Source organism: Haliotis asinina, chromosome 2 (assembly GCF_037392515.1).
Source record: "Haliotis asinina isolate JCU_RB_2024 chromosome 2, JCU_Hal_asi_v2, whole genome shotgun sequence".
In the NCBI taxonomy this organism is placed as follows: domain Eukaryota; kingdom Metazoa; phylum Mollusca; class Gastropoda; order Lepetellida; family Haliotidae; genus Haliotis; species Haliotis asinina.
Window position 1 is genome coordinate 28,185,406 of NC_090281.1, and position 23,402 is coordinate 28,208,807.

General features: G+C 41.9%; 1 protein-coding gene and 1 pseudogene across 1 annotated transcript; one reads left to right on the plus strand and one right to left on the minus strand.

Annotated features, from left to right (window-relative positions):
- Positions 1-3,102: 3,102 nt before the first annotated feature.
- LOC137271718 (3-oxoacyl-[acyl-carrier-protein] reductase FabG-like) lies at positions 3,103-11,830 on the minus strand. Its single transcript, XM_067804134.1, has 9 exons — positions 11,794-11,830; positions 10,821-10,960; positions 9,685-9,777; positions 9,103-9,241; positions 7,551-7,591; positions 7,030-7,099; positions 6,158-6,194; positions 4,787-4,862; positions 3,103-3,249 (listed from the first exon to the last, which is right to left on the minus strand). The coding sequence occupies exons 1-9, from the start codon at positions 11,828-11,830 to the stop codon at positions 3,103-3,105; spliced, it is 780 nt and encodes a 259-aa protein (XP_067660235.1).
- A 1,801-nt stretch (positions 11,831-13,631) lies between these two features.
- Positions 13,632-22,875, plus strand: LOC137271720 (uncharacterized oxidoreductase TM_0325-like; annotated as a pseudogene).
- Positions 22,876-23,402: the final 527 nt, after the last annotated feature.

Genomic DNA, 23,402 nt, shown 5'->3' on the forward strand with positions numbered 1-23,402 from the left:
AGACGAGCATCTTCCACCGTAGAAAAGTTACATCATGCCGTTATGTCAGCTTGATCTGACAGACAGTTGTCAAAGTACTTCGTATCCCATATAGATATCTGTCAGACTGCACCCTGTCAGCAATACTACAACAGTAGACGCCAAAATACGTTACCCTCATTTCTTTGTGACGGGTTACCTATGTGTTGACAATGTGTTGTGTGGACGTCCACTTCTTGGTCTGTCTACGGTGACCCCAGTGTTATAACCGTGATATGGTGGCATCCGAGGGCGTTGGCAACAGCATTGTCGACCCCATCTGCACCATCCATTGACTCTTTCTCTCTCTCTTCAGCTGTTAGTCGTAGCATATTTCTCGTACTTGTGTATCATATCATGCATTCTAGACTCTCTTTAAACCCTATACAATCATTCTACACGTGGAATTGATGCAAATACAGCTCGTACTGCTTGACTACTGCTGCGTGTTGGCGACTGATATCGTTATGTGTAAACAGAAAAATGGGGAAATGTTACCTTACAAGCAAACGTAACAATTTCAGATGTTTCTAAACACATTTTCACATTATCAGACACATTTTACTTGTTCTCAAGCAAATCAGCAGAAATTGTTTTCAAAGACTGAAATCATAGGAATGATTCTTTTACAATTTTACACTCTACAATTATTTCTTGTTTCAAAAGTTTAAAAACTGGTGACTTTAAATGGTTTAATCTCTGTCTCAAAGCAGAATTTTATTTCAATATTTCTTTTGTATATCTAAATCATTATTTCGTGTATTTCGGCATGTCGAAAATGGGACAATTTAACTTTTCTGAAAACGACGCATTTCACCTAACTATTAATTCTTTTGAGATTTTGCTTTAAGCTGTGTTGTTAAGCATTCTTGTGAACTAATACCTACTTAGATACCTTTGGTTTTTCAGTAAGTCATAAAGGTAGAGGTTAATGTTTGATTTGGCGTTTAGTGTATATCAGGGAGGCATGTAACTGGCATAACAGTTGTATCACTTAAGTAAAGCAGTCATCTGTGACATCATGCTAGGACATGATAGCGTATAGGCCATGCCCCCAACCACACAAGTATGCAAATTAGATAATGGATTTTTACTTTCTGTCTGAGCACAATTTCATTGAAAAGTTAAATATCAGTGACATTGTGCCAGAGACAAAATCAAATGACACAGACCAGTTGTTGCTACCGTTAGTTTAGTTTCCAGTAGTTGCTTGAGAACAAGTAAAATGTGTCTGATAGTGTGAAAATGTGTTTAGAAACATCTGAAATTGTAACACTTCATTTACACGCTTATTTTGACCATTATATTTATACATATCTGTGAACAGCATGATATTTCACAATGTAATCAAGGAAACACTGCACTTGTGTACTACGGAGCTACCTATACTGTACTACTCAGATAAAGGACGTAAACATAATCTGGGAGGAAAAAATAATACTGATTGAACTAGCGGTATATATTATGATTTTGACATGTTAATGGTGTAAAAGTTTGTTTTATCACCAACCAACTGCTGATGTGACTAAACATACAATGTCTGGTTGGTTGGTTGGTTGGCTGGCTGGCTGGATGGATGGTTAATCAATCAGCAGTAATCCAGCTATATGTCGACGTTCTGTAAACAGTACAGTCCAATCCAGTGATCAACATTATGAACATCAGTCTGCACAAGTGGGCCACGATGACGTGTCAACCAAGCCCCCGAGCCAGGCCAACCGATACCGTTCATTGCCTGTTGCAACAAGCACTGGTTGCTGAAATGGGGTGACTATTGAGGGGGAAACAGCTATTGCGATAGCGACAGCCTGTTGCGACCAACTGTTCCAATACTATTGCAGTAGTCTTTTCCCTTAAATTGTCTCATTTATATGGAACAAAAACAAGTTGTAGTTTCAGGCTCTTCAAATAACTGACAAGAAACCTGAACCCCAGACCAAGCAAACGTTTAAAACACAAACTCAATGAAGCTACAGCTGCAAGTGTGCTCCCAAACAGCTTTTCCCAGCTTCAAGCTTCCAGCTTCCAGCACCCAGCTCCTGTATATTGCCCTGCGCATTTATCAACGGAAGCCAATTACTAAACTATCGATAGTCACACATACTATCGTAGCATAGACAGTACTTTTTTTTCATTTCTATCATCGATTAATTACTATCGGAGATTCAGCAATTGCAATCCATCGAGCCCTTTTGCCTTCACCTGTTCTTCACGTATAGATTAAGCATAGCAAGGGTGTCCAAACCATAAGGTAAACGTGCTACCTGAATCTAGTGTTATAATTGAAAGAGAAATAAAAACTCAAAAAGAACGCTTAATTGTTTTTTATTCTGACAACACAAGCACACATGGCAAAAAATGAATAATGTCACATGACTTTAACAGTTAAAACCATTTTCAATATTCCCCATACAATTCATATATTCCCAATATAAAGGACACTCGTGATGAATCCTCTGTATTATTTTAACATTATTTCCTTTTCCAGAAATAACGCATGAAAATTACCAAATTATCATCAGGAACCGAAAGCCCTAGATATCATGCGCAGTGTTACATTTTTTCCACGGCCTTGTGAATCAAAGTAATCAACCTGTTAACTTCTGTAGGGCATGCTAATTCGCTGAGAAAAATTGTTCCTCGGTTATTTAAACAACTATGCCGGGTTACATGCTCTATTTAAATACGCAGCTATACTGCCAAATACGTGCCTTCCTCTCTATGTGTCCGCGCGTGCGTGTGCGTGTGTGTGTGTGTGTGTGTGTGTGTGTGTGTGTGTGTGTCTGTGTGCGTGTGTGTGTGTGTGAGAGAGAGAGAGAGAGAGAAAGAGAGAGAGAGAGAGAGAGAGAGAGACTACTTTGACTACAACCTCCCAGCTCAAGCTGCCATAACTGTGGAATGATTCTATGGCGGACGACTCTACTCTTACCAAGCATCAAGCGGTTTTACATATGCGACAATTCACTTCTCATCTTTATTACATATACGCATTTTCCAAAAATAATCCAAGCTTATAAGCAGATCTGGTTTGACCATGCTGAATTTAACTGATGCGTCTTCCGCTTCGATTTCATAACCCGAGCTTCACTTTAAGGTACAATGTCGACCTCCATCGACTAAAAGGATCTGTCCCGTCACAGCGTCGGAGGCAAGGTAGCCAATAGCTTCAGCCACGTCATGGGGTGTTCCCAGTCTGCCAAGAGGGGTGGCATTGGCTTGTGCCTCCAAGAGCTGTAAATGTATAATAATACCCTTTCTGGAAATATTACCACAACGGTCATTCCTAAACATATCTAGATCTGAAGACATCTCATAACACGTCTAATTCAGAACGACCGATCAATCAGAGACTGAGAATGCGAAAATTGTTATGCGCCCTCGTAAACACCTGGCATTCTCATGTCATGAACGACTGATTCGTATCTACTTATCGAGAGACATCTACAAAGGAAGAAACTTTCTTTTGTCCTTGGAAAGTACCCCCATTCAGTCTCAGTCACTCTTCCGAAATTACCCATTGCACTGCAAATGAAGAATTCAAAATATATCTCTGTGCGTGGCCTGGCCCGAGAGTGGTCAGTCTGAAAGTAGTTCCTTAGTACCGTGAAGTTCGAGAAAAATTATTTCTGACAGTCATTTCTTGATCTGATTTTTATAGTAACTAGCGTAACCAAAAATGTGATGTTCTGAATTATTTGGCCAGTGGTACCACTTGTTAACTACGGCATGGTATCTCAGTGAACTAGCATTATAAACCCTGCACAAGCAGCCACACATACGGGTATATAGTGTATTATTTCGTGGTTTCAGAATGTACAGACAATACCTTTGCCAATATTAGTAACCTTTATTCTTACCGGCTCGGGTAACACCGCTACAAAGAGTACATCAGACCCCATCACCCTCTACATAACCACACAACGTGTTTATCTTACCACCATGTTAAATGTACAAAATATCATTTTATTGTGAAGATCGCTACGAAATAAATGGCATGTAAATAAAATGGTGTGTGTCTCTCGACTGGCTTTAAAAAGCAGTGAAACATATTCAAAACTGCTCAAAATTGTTATAAGATGGTTAATCTTGTTTATATGTTGGGTGTGCAAATAAGTCAATGCATAAAATAGTTCAAAATAAATGTCTACACAGTGAACTAAAAAAAAACAGCTACTCCGGGCACTGCATGCGTCATACGATGACGTGATTCAACTGTTAGATATACAGATTCGCGGTGGAGAGTTTGCCACTTGCCGTGGCAGCGGGTAATATTTGTCACCCTCCTATGAGATATCACACGTAAATAGCGAATACTACACAGAGAATGGCTAATAGGTCACATTGCATACGAATTATACGGAACGAGTGTCCGAATACCACAGGAAGGTCACGAGTTTCGTATAATTCGTATGTAATGAGACCAATTATATTAATTTAATTATTACCCACAATTCCTCCGCAACCTCTTTATGAAACCGGTTTCGTTTTGAAACCATAAAAATAACAAAAGTATAACATTTGGTCCATTTAATGCATGTAAGACGTGGGTAATAAATAAAATATCACACTCCGTCTCATTACATGCGAATTATACGATACTCGTGACCTCGTGACAAGGACACTTGATTGGTGTATTCGTATGTAATGGGACCTCGTGCAGTACTCTCTATATCTACTGATGTAATAGGTACGTGCATTTCGACGCATCCTACAGTGCTGATGAGATCTCTCTGACCAGCGTCAACGTTGTATAGAAATTTACACTCACCTTCTGTATCTCGTCGTCTTTGCCGTGGAGGACAGAACCTTCTCGGTCGAATAGCGGAGTCTGCACAGTGCCTGGGCTAAAACAAAAATGGTGCAAATAGCTTAGATGCTAGTCTGATGTTGAGCACAGGCAGTGAGTTTTATCTGAGTGAGTGAGTAAATATTCAACGTCACATAGGCAATCTCTCCGCCATATCGTGACGATTTTTATCCGGGGTATGAGTGAGTGAGTGAGTTCAGTTTTACGCCGCACTCGGCAATATTCCAGCTATATGGCGGCGGTCTGTAAATAATCGAGTCTGGACCAGACAACCCAATCATCAACAACATGAGCATCGATCTGCACAATTGGGAACCGATGACATGTGCCAACCAAGTCAGCAAGCCTGACCACCCGATCCCGTTGTCGCCTCTTACGACAAGCACAGTCGAGTTTTATGGCAAGCATGGGTTGCTGAAGGCCTATTCTACCCCGGGACCTTCACGGGTATCAGGGGTATGAATGAACCGTATATGATAGTACTTGTGTTGATGGACAGCCAATTAGATATCTTGTTGTGATCGAAATTACAAAGTTGAACAGGGTGGGATTGTGTTGGTATTGATAGACTACATTCCTTCTTAGTAGATTTCATGCTGCATTCCAGTGTTAAATGAGACTTGGCTTGGGGCAGTTGGTACGCCTAGAAATATGATTCAGAACACCTTACAATCAACTTACAATAAAATACATATGATGGAGACTGACTAACGTTTAGTATCTAAATGTATATAGTTCACGGAACTAGTAATATCTAACTCCATTTAAAATAAAAAAAGCAGTCTCAGTTAGCTGGTAAAATCTGGAGTCACTGGAGTTTCCGCATTGGAAAATAATGTGGTTCAGGGTATGTGAGGCCGACTTATTGTGTAATACTTATAGCATGATATATTGATAGACATCTGAAAAAATATCGTGTTCCATAACTACTTTTGATTAGTATATATCAATTTGGGACAGATGATTTCCCTAAATACATATTCTCGAGTCACCAGACACTATCGGAAGCAGGCAGACCGTTGGGTAGAGCCGCCTTTAAGTGTCTTTCTGCTGTCATCTATGTTGCATTGTAAAGTTAGCTACACGCAGGCAACACTTAAAATCTATCAGTCTTACATGTCACACGTTAGGCATCAATATTACAATATCTTTTAGCGGCATTTAGAAGTTGTTATATATGACCAAGATCTTTAATTCTTTGACACACAATGTTCCGGGAACATTTGATGAAGGGGTCTGAAACGACCACGAAATGTTCTGTGTCAAACAATTAAAAGAAGATTTATCCACAAAAGATCTTGGTCATCAATATTATGAACAGCAAATTCTCACTTCACAGAATTCACCCGAACTTTCTTGGGGGCGAGCTCTGCAAAATAAAATAAATCTTGCATAAACAACTTACATGTTACAGTAAACATACATACAGATACTTTCAGTCAGTCAAACATTTTTGCATTCTGTTTGTAATAGTGGTGTTCCTATTAACTGAGTGAGTGAGTGATTGAGTTAAGATCGGCAATATTTCAGCCATATAGTGACTAAAACAAGGTAGAGATTTATAATGATTAAAACTAAATGATAAACACTTCTCAAAGAAGGACAGTAAATCAACTAGATCATCACAGACAGATATTGAAAATTAGCAATTAAATCTAAGTCAGTGTAGGACAGTGTAACTATTCAGGACGACACGATATAAAATCGGGCTATAGATCGCCAACAACTCCGATTAACTGAAATAATCGAAGATTGGTCGCGGTGACCAACCGACCAAGAAATCGATCACATTTTCTCAATATCGAACATAAACGATTTTGGAACGAATGTTGTGGTGTTTCAAAAAATGGAACATTTAATGGAACATATCTTTGAAACTGTCAGGGCCTTAAAAGATTTTTTTCTCAGAAAAATAACTGTTGTTAAAGACTCCAGGAAGTTTACGTTCATGATATATTAGCCATTTCTTTAAAGTAGCAAGGTGCAGCATGTTATACATATCTGCAGTAACGCCTGGATAGAAAAATCTAAAAGATGACGCTTACAATTTTCAATGACTTTTCGTTAGTAATAATATCATTTGTGAGATTTAGCAACAGTCCAGCAATATCACAGTGGGGGACACCAGAAACTGTTTTCAAACAAGTCTTCACCGTGACGGGCGAACACTTTAACCACTATGTCACCCCAGCGCCGCGACTCACCCAAAGCCAGGCACTGGGTGAACATGTCCAGGGCGGCCTTGCTGATGCAGTAGATTCCAGCCGTCGGCGTCTGGAACACATGCCACACTTGGAGTATCCCCATGGCAACAGACGATTTAACAACGTTTTGCTTTTTTGACCTTCTTTTTAATTTGGGGGCTCCAATTAAAATGTAATCTCAAGTAAATCGGAGTAGATCACGTGGCAATCAAATTACAATTTACATTCATGTCAAACGAGTCGGTAGATATTGTGACATGGGGTAACTCCGCGTAGGTGACAGGAATTTCAGGTAACCGAAAACTCGTTTATCAATATAGGAGGAATCGTGAACGTCCGGAGAAATGAGTTTCGACTGCAGGATGACATAGTCAACCAAGTCAGCGATATGGCCACCAGACCCGTTTGTCGCCTCTTACGCCAAGCATTGGTTAGTGAAGACCAATTACAACCAGGGTTCCTCACGGGTCCCAAACATAGAAAAATGACCATTTCATAAAGAAAAATCCAGTTTTACTCACCGCCCTAGCCCCGAAAAGACTTGAAATGTTTACAATGTTCCCTGCAACGAAAATCATGTTTAATTCTTCAGTGGAAACAGTGTTTGGGGGGCATTGAATTACACCATTTCACGTTTTACAAGAATGCACAATACTACGATGGTTCGTACATCGTGGGATATTATTTGTAAGTCAAAAGTAAACAAATAATACTATTTATTTCATGGTATCAAAAACGGTTTTTAGTTGTAGCCCTTGTCCACTACCTTGAGCATACAGCAGTCTAACACTAAATTCACCCTTCTGTTGATGCCTTGATGTCTCGTGTGGGTTTTCTTATAAACGAGTCAATTGCAATTCATCGTTCTCATTTGGAGACAAAGGCACAATACATACCCTAAGTCACCTCAACGTGTACCCATAAGTAGAGCTGTGTATTGGCAAATGAAATGTATTGCTCTACAGTGGAAGCTGTCATAACTGGCATCTGTCCAATCCGGCAAGTTGTCAACACCAGTATATAATCTCAGTTTTGTCCGTGGCTTGTGCTTTTATCATAAGCTCTACAATCCGGCATTCTGTCTAAACAGGATTATTTTTTCAGTCCCGATCACTGCCGGTTTAGACAGCTTCCACTGTATATTGCGATTCAGGTACCCTTATTGCAATACGTATTGCGATATATTGGAAACTGAAGTGTTTGAAGTAAGTACCGCTAATTACACATGTCGATCCTATTTTCTACACTAGTCCCCATATGTATCTCATGGCTCTGATAGCAGCAATCTCAAAATTCACTTGCTTAGTCAGGGATTCTATTCTCTTTTGTTATGCAATTCGTAGTACAGTGGAAGCTGTGTAAACCGTCAGTCATCGAAAAATATACAACTTGCCGAAATGGACAGATGCCGGTTATAACAGCTTCCACTGTATAACACAGGAAAAACTTGTTGTGAATGAAATTTTAATTCAAAACGTAAGGATGATCACAAAAAAGGTTATATTTTTTTCACCCAATACACCGGTTCTCAGAAGTAATATTGCGATACGTATCGTTTGAAAAGCGTATTGCGATATACCGGTATACCGGTAATACCATGCAGCCCTACCCATAAGGGTCTTCTGTGATAGTCTATTTTCTTTTATTATACAATTCGTAGTATTACAGCATGTCGTCATTGAATAACGTAGGAAAAACTTGTTGTGAATGCAAATTTTAATTCAAAACGTAAGGATGATCACAAAGAACTTTATATGTTGTTTTTACCCAATATACCGATTTTAAGAAGTAACATTGCAATACGTATCGTTTGAAAAGCGTATTGCGATATACCAGTAATACCGTGAAGCCCTACCCTTGAGGCTCTTCTCTGATGTACCCACCTTATGTACCAACAGATACGCCCGATATTCCGCCAGTTGTACCCACCCTGCGTCTTCTAGAGATATACCCACCATACGTCACCCCCACCCCCACCCCCACAACCACCCCCACCGCACCCCACCCCCAGATGTACTCACCCTACGTCTCCAACAGATGTACCCACCCCGCGTCTCCTGTAGATATACCCACCCTGTGTCTTCTCCAAGTGGGGAACAGCCACCTGTGACAGGAGGAAGGGCACCTTCATGTTGAGGTCCATCGTCTGGTCGTACTGGGTCTCCGACATCCCCATGGACTCCCCGGGGAAGAACAAACCTGCGTTGTTTACCTGCAGTACAGATGGGAGAGGGGAGACAAACGGATCATCAACACTTACACCCAGCCATACATGTGTAGCCGTAAATCAAAAAGCATCCTAAAATTACAATTGCATATACACTCTTCAAAAAAAGAAACGCAAAATGAAATTGAAAAATGATACTTACAGTTTTGTACACATATGTAAGCTCAAACATTCTTAGGGTTGCACAGAGAGTAAGTGGTCACCGGTTGTGCTATTTTAACATCTAATATACGCTACCCTAGCATGCTCAAAATTGTGTGATAAAAAATGTTCAAGTCTTTTTATGCTCAGACCAAAATCACACTTGTTGTATTGTGAGTATCAGGCCCCCCTAAGTAATGGAAGGAATTACGGCAAATTGGGGAGGGGATGAGTATGCTTATTTGCAATTCAGGCAATAAACGTCGGTGAGTGGTTGACACACGTACCAGTACGTCGAGTCTGCCAAACTTGGCAACCGTCTTTTCAATAGTGGCCGTCCGGAACGCCGCGTCAGTCAGGTCACCGTAATGGGTCCGAATCTGGAAGTCAAACGAGAGACGAATTCATCTGTTGTGTTATCACCTCCACTGCACTACACAGAATATGTAAATTAAACGAGAGGGGATATCATCTGTTATCATCTCCACTGTTCTACCCACAATCTCTACTCTGCATGTTATCACGTTTAAGGCCACACTCAGCGATATTCCACCTATTACACATAGGCTAATAATGTGTCAGAGGGTATCGAATACTAACAATAGTTTACGTTTTAACATGCTGTTGCTCATGTTCTGTTTGAGCATACTGTTGGTCTTGTTGAGTTTCACCATGCTGTCGGTGACGTTGAGTTTGAGCGTGTTGTTGCTCACGTTATGTTTCAGCATACTGTTGGTGACATTCAGTTTGACCATGCTGTCGTTGACCTTGAGTTTGAGCGTGTTGTTGCCCACTATGAATCTGAGCATACTGTTCCTCACTTTGAGTTTTAACATGCTGTTGCTCACTTTTAGTTTGAGCTGATGTATGTCATCTATGATATCATGCTTCTTGTGTTGATAACAATTAGCGCTGCCATTCCACTTTCTATTGGATGAAAACAATCTGTGAGTCTTTCCATTTCTTCATTTACGGATGCATGATATAGACTGAAGGCGATAAAAATAAGGTGACACATGAAAGGTCAAGTGTCCTTTGTTCTTTTTTCAGGTTCCTTTGTAAGCTTTGTTTTGCGGTGTGGTTGAAATCTGTGAATACATACTGCGATGAAGTGGTGTTCCGTTTATCTTTTCCCTTAGTATAGCATCTGTTTGGAGTGTTGTGTAACAGCTTGAACAGCCCAAAGTGCTTTTGGGGTTGAGAATAACAGACAGTATTCATGCTTGAACATGTTACGTTTTGGTATGTTCACCCACGATGTCACTCAGATGGGCGCACTCCACGTAATAGGAAGATGCCATACCAAAATATTATCTGTGTTAATTCATAATGTATGTAAAAAGTCAACTGGGTGTGTCAGATAATACGACCTGGTACTAATGGTGCACAAAACCGGAAGTACAATACACTTCACAACACTCACGTCATCAGCCGGTATCCCGCAGTTAGAGCATCGCTTGGCGACATCGTCCAGTCTCGTCTTATCTCGCCCCGTTAACGCGAGTTTGGCTCCATTTTTTGCAAAATGCAAAGCTGTTCCCTCCCCAAGTCCGGCACTAGCTCCTGGGGAATGGAGGAGCATGCATAAATAAATACAAACACGTAAAATAGGTTATGCAGATTATCGGTATGCCTGATGTTTATTATTTATGGTAAATACGTTTAGTACACAGCGTGTTTTTGTTTAACTGAATGGACGGAAGATCTAGAAAATTTTATTGAACAATGGGATTCATATCCATTTGCAAATTAGTTACACATTCTTCTTCGCTCTGCCACTCACTCACAAGCTTTCCCTTGAAGGTGGAATAGGCCTTCAGCAATTCATGCTTGCCATAAAAGGCGACTATGCTTGTCGTAAGAGGCGACTAACGGGATCGGGTGGTTGACAAATGTCAACTTTTCCGAATTGCGCACATCGATGCTCATATTGTTGATCACTGGATTGTCTGGTCCAAACTCCATTATTTACAGACCGCCGCCATACAGCTGGAATATTGCCGAGTGCGGCGTAAAACTAAACTCACTCACTCACTCACAAGCCAACATACATAACTTTAGTACTTTCAGTGGGCAGATCAACCCATCTCACTCCCTGACACACATTAAATTCTGCACTATTTCTAAAAAACAAATCAGTGACATTTGCTACAAATGACACCCGACATACTGGAAATTAACAGAAGGAAAAATTACAGAAAATTGTCGTATAGTCTTCTCCTGGAGGGACATGGCCGCGCTGGTGCACTGTAACGATGACATTGCACATTTAGTAAAAAACGAACAGGCATGATATGGCCCGCGTAACTCCCCGACGTATTGATGGCGTTCCTGAGCTGACTTACAACCTTCTACATGCATGTACATGTGCAGGAAAAACAGTTTGTCATATTTACCCGTAATAAGTACAACTCGGCCTACGAAACTCGCCATCACGTCGCTTCTGCTGTTACTTTTGTCAACTGTCACGCTTCGCTGGTACACTTCGACGTAAAGTATGTAAATTAAAAACGTTCAATAGACGTCACCGACGCTTTGTGGGCTGCTATCGATGTTGCCAGACCTAACGAATCATTTCGCTGATTCAGTAACGATGAAGTCATACAGAACGAGGCTGCCCGTAATGCCTTAGCTCTGACAGTCAGTGATAGCCAGCCTCACAGTGCATGAACCTTACTAGGTCAGTGTACATGCCAGGTTGAGATTGCACGGAGAAAGCCAACATGACCCAACCCCCGGCTTTAAACACGCAGCTGTAGATATCCATTACAGCTCTTCACCATGTTTCTTCACTAGGTGCACACGTTATGCATTAACAACGCAGAAATTCTCATTCTAAAGTGCACGAGATAATCTATTGTGAGCACTCTCCTGTTTATCATAAAACATTGCAACTAACGTTTCTTACCTTAGTTACAGAGATGGAACAAACAACATGTTGGAATTAAACATACCTCCGATTATAATATGAATATATTACATGTTGTTTGGCAACCTGACATAGACGATGTCTCCACAAACTATGGGGTCGTCATTCCGTCTTACATCCACCAGGGCCTTATAACAGAGAGACAGGTTGAATCTCTTGCCAGAGTGAATAGTTCAAATCCAGTGTCCTGTCTAATAGTGGTGACACTTAGTGTAATTGTCTTGCCATCTATGGTGGCGATAGGTGCTCTACGACTTCGACGTCTGAACCTTCTATGGTTTTGTTGCTGTGAAAGGTTCCCGGTTGTGTTCCTGTTAAATTGTCCTGCCATTTAAGGTGTCCAGGGCTCTGTTTCGAACATTACCTGTGCGGTTCACAACAAACGCCGGATGAACTTATACCATATGAAATAACATCTGTATCACATCTGCCATTTCAGCTGCAGTAGCAGTAAATGAGTAAAAAGGATGCACGGCCATAAAAATAATAACAAAAAGTAAAACCTATAATAGGTTCACATGACGAGTGAATCCTTTAATAACTAGGCTACCCAAATGCCCTCTCACTGCACTTTTCTCTGTATTTATGCTGCCTGATGGTTATCGTCGAGTTCAGATGTGTCATGAACAAGATAGTGAAAGAAGCACCCGACAAATCCTTGCTCACACGCTTTCTACTCATAACTAACTAGTATCTGATCTATGGGCAGGTCTTAGGTGTACTGCATGTGGGCAGGTTTCAGGTGTACTGCATGTGGGTAGGTCTCAGGTGTACTGCACGTGGGCAGGTCTCAGGTGCACTGCATGTGGGCAGGTTTTAGGTGTAGTGCACGTGGGCAGGTCTTAGGTGTAGTGCATGTGGGCAGGTCTTAGGTGTACTGCATGTGCATTGTCTTGAGCTGGACTAGTTTTCAAATTTTGCTAGCCATTCGAGGGGTAGGGGTAAGGATGTTATTCAACGTATTTTTCAACATTTTAAGTTAATTTTTTAAATTAATAATTTGTTACTTTAAGTCCATACCGACATGTATCAGAATCTGGAAAGTTGTGTTTTGCGTTTCATGTGATCTTCAGCTTCAACTGATATATGACCTGAGCTCTGCGCACAACATCATACAGCAGGGACCAAGTGTGTTGATGCTCTTTTTCACAATCCCTGTCTGACCTCTGCCTGCGGCCTACATTATCAGCCTAAAAGTCGACGGTCACCTCTATTTACTCTCTATGATTTTCCTCGACTAGGACAGTGAGTTATACTTAGGTACACTTACACGAGCCAGACAGTCCGGACAGCAGAAGCGACGTGATGGCGAATTTCGCAGGCCGAGTTGTACTTATTACGGGTAAATATAACAAACTATTCCTGCATTGAGAAGTGCATGTAGACAATTGTAAACTCAAGTCAGCTCAGGAACGCTCTCGTGGCGTCAGGATGCCTGGTGTTTGGTATTCCTTACTGTGCACAAGGAGGGCTATTAATGTATGTTTGTCGAATGTTGTTTTTTTTCAATGTTTCTAAATAGCATCCTGTTTCTCCATTCTTCAGGAGCGAGTGCCGGACTTGGAGAGGGGACGGCTTTGCATTTTGCCAAAAAGGGAGGCAAACTCTCGCTAACGGGACGAGATACGTCGAGACTGGAAGGTGTTGCTAAGCGATGCTTGGAGTGCGGGATACCTGATGGGGATGTGAGTGTTGTGGAGGAGGTTTGGTACATTCGGTTTTGTACACCCCAAGTAGGTTTAGTTTGTAATATCCGACACAACCTCCGGACTGTTACACATATTGCAGACGGCGTGTTTACAACTAACAGTTTATTCTACTTTGGTATTGCATATTTCTGTCCATATAATGTGCTTTTATTAACGAGTACATGGGTGAACATTCGAAGACGAAATATGTCCAAGAGTCAAAACTGAACATGCTATAAACGTAACTATCTAATTATACCCAACCCCAAAATCGATGCGATCAAGTGATTATTCAATACGCCAATACATGTATACCACACTTGACCTTTTTGTGTGTTCCCTTATAAGTTTTCTTCAATGTATTTTCTTCTGCTGAAAATGTAGAAATTCTCGTTACTCAACCACTGCTTCTCACGTTCAGTTTGTGCATGCTGTTGAACATGATATTGAGTTTGAGTATGCTGTTGGCCACGTGCTGTCTGAGAGTGCTGTTGCTTACACGATATTTGTCGTTCACGAGCCAATTTCCTCCACGCTGCTATTAAACCTTTTAACAGATGAAAAGAACATGTGAAATGTTTGTCATCTGCATTAGTCATTTGTCAGTAGAGGTGATAAAAGGTGGTTATGCACAAGACTGTATATGTACAAGATCTACAACGTGAACAACAGTATCTTCACACTCAACATCATTAAAAGCATGCTCAAACTCAACGTGAGTAATAACTCAACGTGAGTACGGCATGCTCAAATAGTATCAACTCAACGTGAGTACGGCATGCTCAAATAGTATCAACTCAACGTGAGTACGACATGCTCGTATTGTATCAACTCAAACGTGAGTACGGCATGCTCAACAGTATCAACTCAACGTGAGTACGGCATGCTCAAATAGTATCAACTCAAACGTGAGTACGGCACGCTCAAATAGTATCAACTCAACGTGAGTACGGCATGCTCAAATAGTATCAACTCAACGTGAGTACGGCATGCTCAAATAGTATCAACTCAACGTGAGTACGGCATGCTCGTATTGTTTCAACTCAAACGTGAGTACGGCATGCTCGTATTGTATCAACTCAACGTGAGTACGGCATGCTCGTATTGTATCAACTCAACGTGCGTACGGCACGCTCGTATTGTATCAACTCAACGTGAGTACGGCACGCTCGTATTGTATCAACTCAAACGTGAGTACGGCATGCTCGTATTGTATCAACTCAACTTGAGTACGGCATGCTCAAATAGTATCAACTCAACGTGAGTACGGCATGCTCGTATTGTATCAACTCAACGTGAGTACGGCACGCTCATATTGTATCAACTCTCCAAAATTAATAAATATCCCTAAATATTTTTGTCCAGTATAGTATCAGATAGCACTCGTTAGGTCATCTGGAATAGGTGGATCATGGGTTAGAAACGTGATAACGTACGCAGCCGAGATTGTGTGTAGACCAATAGAGGTGATAACAGATGATATATTCTCTCGTATGGTTTACAGATTTTGTGTAGTACAGTGGATGTGATAACACAACAGATACATTCGTATCTCTTATGGTTTTCAGATTCTGACTCTTACTGGTGGCCTGACTGACGCGGCATTCAGAAAGACTACCATTGAAAAGACGGTCGCCAAATTTGGTAGGCTCGACGTCCTGGTACATGTACGCGTTCGGCGACGCTTCTCCCCTGAATAGATCGTAGGGAACACCGTTTTTATTTTTTATTTCATCTATTTATTTTGTTGTTGTTGTTGTTGTTTTGTGGGGTAATTATTGGCTGTTTTTTTTTTTTGTTGTTTTTTTGTTTTGTTTTGTTGTTTTTTTTGGGGGGAGGTTGTTTTTCGTTGTTTTTATTTGTCTTGAATATGTTTCATAGTGTGGGTTATTTGGTATATGGTACATCATTTAGATGGTGACCACTCTATCAAGGGTCGCCGTTTATAATCAGACAAAGGAAACGACGCATAGGATATTTGGGGAATACCTGTTTTGTTGAATACAAAAGATTCGGCTGAGATTGTTTGTCATAAACCTGTTAAAGACACATGCCAAGATTATCAACAGCGGAGCGTGAATACACCAGTGGAGTGAGTGTTGGCTGAACATTTTGCACATCATCCTCAGTCAACAAGGCTGGCCACAAATCCGAACGTCCCAGAACTGAAGACCAAGCACCACCACCTCAAAGGATAACCCAAAGGATAACCATCACCCGCATCTGCGCAACCGGATGTTCGCAATGACGTCATCAGGGTCACGGCATCAGCAGGAGTGGGTGAGTTTAGTTTTAAGCCGCACACAGCAAAATTTCAGCTATATGGCCGCGGTCTGGAAATCATCGAGTCTGGACCAGACGATCCAGTGATGAACAACATGAGCATTGATCTACGCGTGTCAACAGTGTCACCTATAATGAGCACCCAATTCCCTTAGTCGCTTCTTATACAAGCATGGGTTATTGAAGATCAGTTCTAACCCGGATCTTCACGGTTCCTGTCCGCAGTAACACGATGATGAGACGATTGTAATCACCCCGTGAAAACAGACTGAATCGTCTACGAACTAAGGAACGTCAGGCACTGGCCACGTCCTCAGTGGTTACGATAGCCGTGGTGCTTGGCATCTTGTACACAGTCGTAATTTAAAGATGCATTTGGATTTGAGGTTGGACCACGTATGAGTGTTGATCATCCGTTTTTCTCACCTGACGTACCTGTAGTGCAGGTAAACAACGCAGGTTTGGTTTTCCCAGGGGAGTCCATGGGGATGTCAGAGACCCAGTACGACCAGACGATGGACCTCAACATGAAGGTGCCCTTCCTCCTGTCACAGGTGGCTGTTCCCCACTTGGAGAAGACACAGGGTGGGTATATCTACAGGAGACGCGGGGTGGGTACATCTGTTGGAGACGCAGTGTGGGTACATCTTGGGGAGAGATGGGGAAACGGTAAAGTGGGTGCGCAGATATAGATGGGTTTACTGTTTGCATGCAAACAATATCCCATGATATACCTACCCGGGTAAAACTACCGGGCAAGAGAAAGTTGCCACTTTGAAAGTAATAACATAAAAAACAAAAACAGTGAAAGAGGTTTGACCTCAGGAAACGCTCGCCAGAATGCAACGATATCCTGATAACAAAGCAGCTGTCCGAAAACTTCTTTTGAATCCCTACAATTATCAAAACGTGAAAAACGTAATTATGGAACATTGGTCCGAATGCACGTGCATGCTTGTGACACAAATACTGATATCGATGTTGAACCAAACTCGCACGCATTAACCAAACAACCACCACGAATAAGCCAAGAATTTCGCAATCGCAATGTAATTGACACCAGCAAGCAGGCCTGAGATCAAGAAGAGCACCTCCGGAACAGATATATAACGGTGCCAGCACAAACACTCAGTCATTCGACGACTTGGTACGGCTGGTATACGGGCCTACCGCCTCTTCCTTTTAATGGCCTTATATAATTTACACGTCATTACTAGAACACATTCTTTCGACGACTTGATATAGCTGGTATACGACCTAAAGCCGCTTCAGTGGAATGGTCTTGGCACGTCTAAAGGGGGAACGCAGACTGCAATGGTCACGAACTGTACGCCGATGGGAGCGATGTGAGTGGGGGGAAAAGCTCTTTACAGGAGCAAGTCTGATCAGAAACAAAGCCAGAGATCGACCTGTTTTCAGTTCATCAGTTCGGCGGAGAAGGCGTATGGCGCGTCATTCGTGGCCAGAACAAAACAAGACAGGATTTTGTGTGATGACAACGCATGGCCTCACACAGTCAGAATTGATCCAGTTTTCTGCGCAACTTTAACGCCAACGCATTGCCTTGGCCAGCGCATTCTTCAGATATGAACTCCAGTGAACATCTTTAGGATCATGTTGATGGTCAACTGAGACAGTGTGTCCCACCTCCACCGAACTGATAGGAACTTGAACAGACCCTCTTGAACTTATGGAACAGCATTGCCTCTGACGTCTTCCACCGACTGACAACGTCAGTGAGGGGACGTATGTTTGCGTGCATGGATACCCAGGGTGGTCACTCCTGTCCCACAATATTCATTCTGGAATTAACTACGATTTGTCAAATTTTAATTTTGACTCATTGACTCTTTCTTAATGGACAGTGGTAAATGCAAGGCCAGCATCGCGATGAATTTTCAGTCAAATTATTGGAGAATTATTTCTGTCTGAAATATTATGATGAATCTCACATAAGTCTCTGTTTCTATTTTTTCTCAAGTGAGTTGATATGTTTCTCTTGCTCTGTATTTTCAGCATTGTACATTGTTTTTAAAACATGGAATGATGTGCTTCCTTAATACACGATTTTTGTTCAAAGAATCGCTTTGTCTTACTAAACCTGTTTGTTTCTCTTTGTAGGGAACATTGTAAAACATAACAAGTCTTAGCGGGTACAGGGCGGTGAGTTCAACTACTAGATCTGTAAATGGTTTGGGTGGGCATCTGTGTCTATGCAGATAGACTGGCATGTTGTTTTTCCCTGGATTGTCTTATGCACGCCCGAATATAAAAGACGAACAGTCGAAACTCGTTTGTATGTAAATTTGCTTGCCTCAAATATTGACCGAATAAACGAGTTACCTCCTCTCACTACAATCTGCCGAGTCACATCAGGTCAACAGGTCAATTCTGTGTTGAATGTGGATAAGGTGACTACATGATGGAAATTTATTGACTCATGACCATCACCCATCATCATTGAGTCATGACCATCAGCCACCATCATTGACTCATGACCATCACCCACCATCATTGACTCATGACCATTACCCACCATCATTGACTCATGACCATCACCCACCATCACTGACTCGTGACCATCACCCACCATCACTGACTCGTGACCATCAGCCACCATCATTGACTCATGACCATCACCCACCATCATTGACTCATGACCATCACTCACTATCATTGACTCGTGACCATTACCCACCATCATTGACTCGTGACCATCACCCATCATCATTGACTCATGACCATCACCCATCATCATTGAGTCATGACCATCACTCACTATCATTGACTCATGACCATCACCCACCATCATTGACTCGTGACCATCAGCCACCATCATTGACTCGTGACCATCACCCACCATCATTGACTCATGACCATCACCTATCATCGAAAATTTTATTGACTAATGACCATCACCCACCATCATTGACTCGTGACCATCACCCGCCATCATTGACTCATGACCATCACCTATCATCGAAAATTTTATTGACTCATGACCATCACCCACCATCATTGACTCATGACCATCACCCGCCATCATTGACTCGTGACCACCAGCCACCATCATTGACTCATGACCATCACTCACTATCATTGACTCATGGCCATCACTCACTATCATTGACTCATGACCATCACCCACCATCATTGACTCATGACCATCACCCATCATCATTGAGTCATGACCATCACTCAGTATCATTGACTCATGACCATCACCCACCATCATTGACTCGTGACCATCAGCGACCATCACCCATCATCATTGACTCATGACCATCACCTATCATCGAAACTTTTTTTGACTCATGACCATCACCCACCATCATTGACTCGTGACCATCACTCACTATCATTGACTCGTGACCATCACCCACCATCATTGACTCATGACCATCACCTATCATCGAAAATTTTTTTGACTCATGACCATCACCCACCATCATTGACTCATGACCATCACCCGCCATCATTGACTCGTGACCACCAGCCACCATCATTGACTCATGACCATCACTCACTATCATTGACTCATGACCATCACTCACTATCATTGACTCATGACCATCACACACCATCATTGACTCATGACCATTACCCACCATCATTGACTCATGACCATCAGCCACCATCATTGACTCATGACCATCACCCACCATCATTGACTCATGACCATTACCCACCATCATTGACTCATGACCATCACCCACCATCACTGACTCGTGACCATCACCCACCATCATTGACTCATGACCATCACCCACCATCATTGACTCATGACCATCACTCACTATCATTGACTCGTGACCATCACCCACCATCATTGACTCGTGACCATCACCCACCATCATTGACTCATGACCATCACCTATCATCGAAAATTTTATTGACTCATGACCATCACCCATCATCATTGACTCATGACCATCACTCACTATCATTGACTCGTGACCATCACCCACCATCATTGACTCGTGACCATCACCCACCATCATTGACTCATGACCAGCACCTATCATCGAAAATTTTATTGACTCATGACCATCACCTATCATCGAAAGCAAAATAACGTCTACTGAATATATATAGCCATGGGCATGCCCCACGTGGATGTTTTATGAGGAATCCGATGCTGTCACGTGTTCCAGATGCCGGAAATAGGAATCTGTTGTGTCAGCAAGGCTGCCCTTGATATGTTCACACAGTGCCTGGCCTTGGGTGAGTGTCTGGGTGGGTGAACGGGTAACTATCTATGGATGCTTATCCATTTGGGATTCTGGTTGAGTGATCTCTGGTTCAGCTGACATTTTAGATGAGGTGACATGGGTGGATTGACTGTTTCAGTGAGATGGCTGTTTTTGGTTGGTTCAGGGTTTCAGTGGGTGACTGTTCAAATGTTAATGGTACGATGGCAATTTGCAATGGATGGCACTCTCCGTTGGTTGATTGTGACAGTTTTGATTGTGGGTGGGATCTATTTCTCTAGTAAAATCAATCATTTGTGATGTTAAACTCTAAAACTGATTGTGCTGATATATCAGTGTCTTAAACAAACATACTGTGGCTGGAAAGTAAGGTTTGACAAACTGTAAGTGTCCTTTAGGTGTATGTATCATAACGTCATACATACTGAGGCGAAGCAGGGTGCTAACAATACTATTCCACGGACCATGGGTGTTTATAGATGTGTTTCTGAAAATTATTTTCTGCAGAACTCAAGAAGGTTCGGGTGAATTCAGTGAGGTAAGTGTTTCCTCTTTTCTGTAATGATGACGTGCGACGTGCAAGATTGATTATGTCGGACAGATTTATAATAAGATTGACGGGCTAAAGAAACGTTACCACTTTGAAATCGAAATTACAAAAAAATTCAATTTAGCTGCATCACCATCATATGGAAACAAATCACCCAAACGCGGAAATGAGTTTCCATGTGGGAATACCGAATCCAATACATGCTTTTTCAACATTTTATACAAGTATGGTTCTTATGGGTTTTTTTACAGAAAGCGTCTGGAGTTTGATATTGTTATTATTGTAAACTATATCCATTCAGAGAGCAAGAACTGTTCAGCATACATCATATGCATTTCATACTTAAGAGTGTTGCGAATGCTCGAACTGGCCGGGCTTCGGCCGAACTCCAGTTTCATTTAACGCTCGAACATACATTTACCAATATTAACGTAGTCACATATCTAGGAACACTAGAACTTCGATCACAACAAAAATGTCTACTTTGAAGGATTGCTATTATATATAAGAATTTGAACACAATGCAATATCATACTCCTCAGTCACACCTGTTTTGTTGTAGCCCCAGCACTGTGCCGACTGCAATCTTCGGACGAGAGGGTTCTGTCCTCCACGGCAAAGACGCTGAGATAAAGAAGGTCAGTACCTACGGCGTTAGTGTCTGGTCAGATAGACCTGGACAATTGTGATGTGGGATGCCTCGAAATACGAGTGACTGTATATATAAGCACATACATTTAGCGTCCGTGGACAGAGTTTTAACATACGGGGTCGTATTGATGACTAACATATATCGGCGAAGGTATTCTCTTTTGTTTCTGGGGCCATCAGATTATTTCACCAGAGCCCATTCCACAAACTGTTCATGACGCTAGGACTGTGGGAACCCATTCGCCCTTAAACCCCTATGTAGTCAATTAAACAGTGTCACGCCGCGGAGAGCGGAAGTGGTTCGATTCCGAAAGAAGTTATGAAAATTGTACTTAATATTGTTTCCGTGGATAGCTCTTAACATCAACGGGGTATCTGTGTATATTTCGGTATGATACTGTATGCTAGAAATATAACTTGCATCAATCAGGACTGCTTCAACAAACCCCATAGTGGCATACACTTCTCTATATAAATGAAATGCGACGCGAAGACACGTCTCACTCACATCACCTCACCTCTCCTCTCCTCTCATAATCTGGCTTCTCGCTTGTGAGTTGGAAGCAATTTGCAACTCAGAGTTACCTAATTAAGATGGGAGTGCTAACGAATGTTGCAGAATGGAGAAAGTGGTAACCCAACCCCAAAGAGTTCTTGATTCTCAATGACAAATTGTGAGCAAAAGAACATTCTGGAATACTGAAGATGGCCGATACTGCTGAAGGTAATTCCCAAAGAAAAGATATTTAGATGTTTTCTCCCTTTAATAGCGGCGAGTCAGTCGTAAGGCTCATTAGCGTCGTTCGGGTTAACCGTCATTTAGGTTAATGTGTGAGTGCATGATCAGAAACGGACTTCGGCTTTTCAGTTTCTCTGATTGGTCGGGTAAAAAGTATTTCTGGCTACACGTGTCGTGAGATATCTTCAGATCTTTTTGTAGGGGTGATTTTAATGGGAATGGCCGTTGTGGTACTATTTTCCTCAATTAAATTATTGGTGTACATTTACAGTTCTTGGAACACCAAGAGACTGTCAACCCTCTTGGCAGACTGAGAACACCCCAAGATGTGGCTGAAGCTATTGGCTACCTTGCCTCCGACGCTGCGAGCTATGTGACGGGACAGATCCTTTTAGTCGATGGAGGTCGAGGCTGTGCCTTCAAGTGAAGACGAGCATCTTCCACCGTAGAAAAGTTACATCATGCCGTTATGTCAGCTTGATCTGACAGACTGTTGTCAAAGTACTTCGTATCTCATATAGATATCTGTCAGACAACTTGCTGTCAGCAATATTACTCCTATACTAAACGCCAAAATAAACGTTACCCTCATTTCTTTGTGACGGGTTACCTATGTGTTGACAATGTGTTGTGTGGACGTCCACTTCTTGGTCTGTCTACGGTGACCCCAGTGTTATAACCGTGATACGGTGGCATCCGAGGGCGTTGGCAACAACATTGTTGACCGCATCTGCACCATCCAAATGACTCTCTCTCTCTCTCTGCAGCTGTTAGTCGTTGCATATTTCTCGTACTTGCAGTTGTGTATCATATCATGCATTCTAGACTCTATTCTAAACCCTATAGAATCATTCTACACGTGGAACTGTTACAAATACTGATTGCATACTGCAACGTGATGGCGAATGATAATGCTATGTGTAAGCAGACAATGGAAAAATGTTACGTTACAAG

Bases quoted from the DNA above. Each gene is read 5' to 3' on its own strand.
- LOC137271718 (XM_067804134.1), bottom strand. From the start codon at position 11,830: ATGGCGAGTTTCGTAGGCCGAGTTGTACTTATTACGG. The intron at 6,195-7,029 runs GTGAGTCGCGGC...TTTATTTTGCAG, and splicing joins CACCCAGTGCCTGGCTTTGG to AGCTCGCCCCCAAGAAAGTT. The intron at 3,250-4,786 runs GTGAGTGTAAAT...ATACATTTACAG, and splicing joins AAGACGACGAGATACAGAAG to CTCTTGGAGGCACAAGCCAA.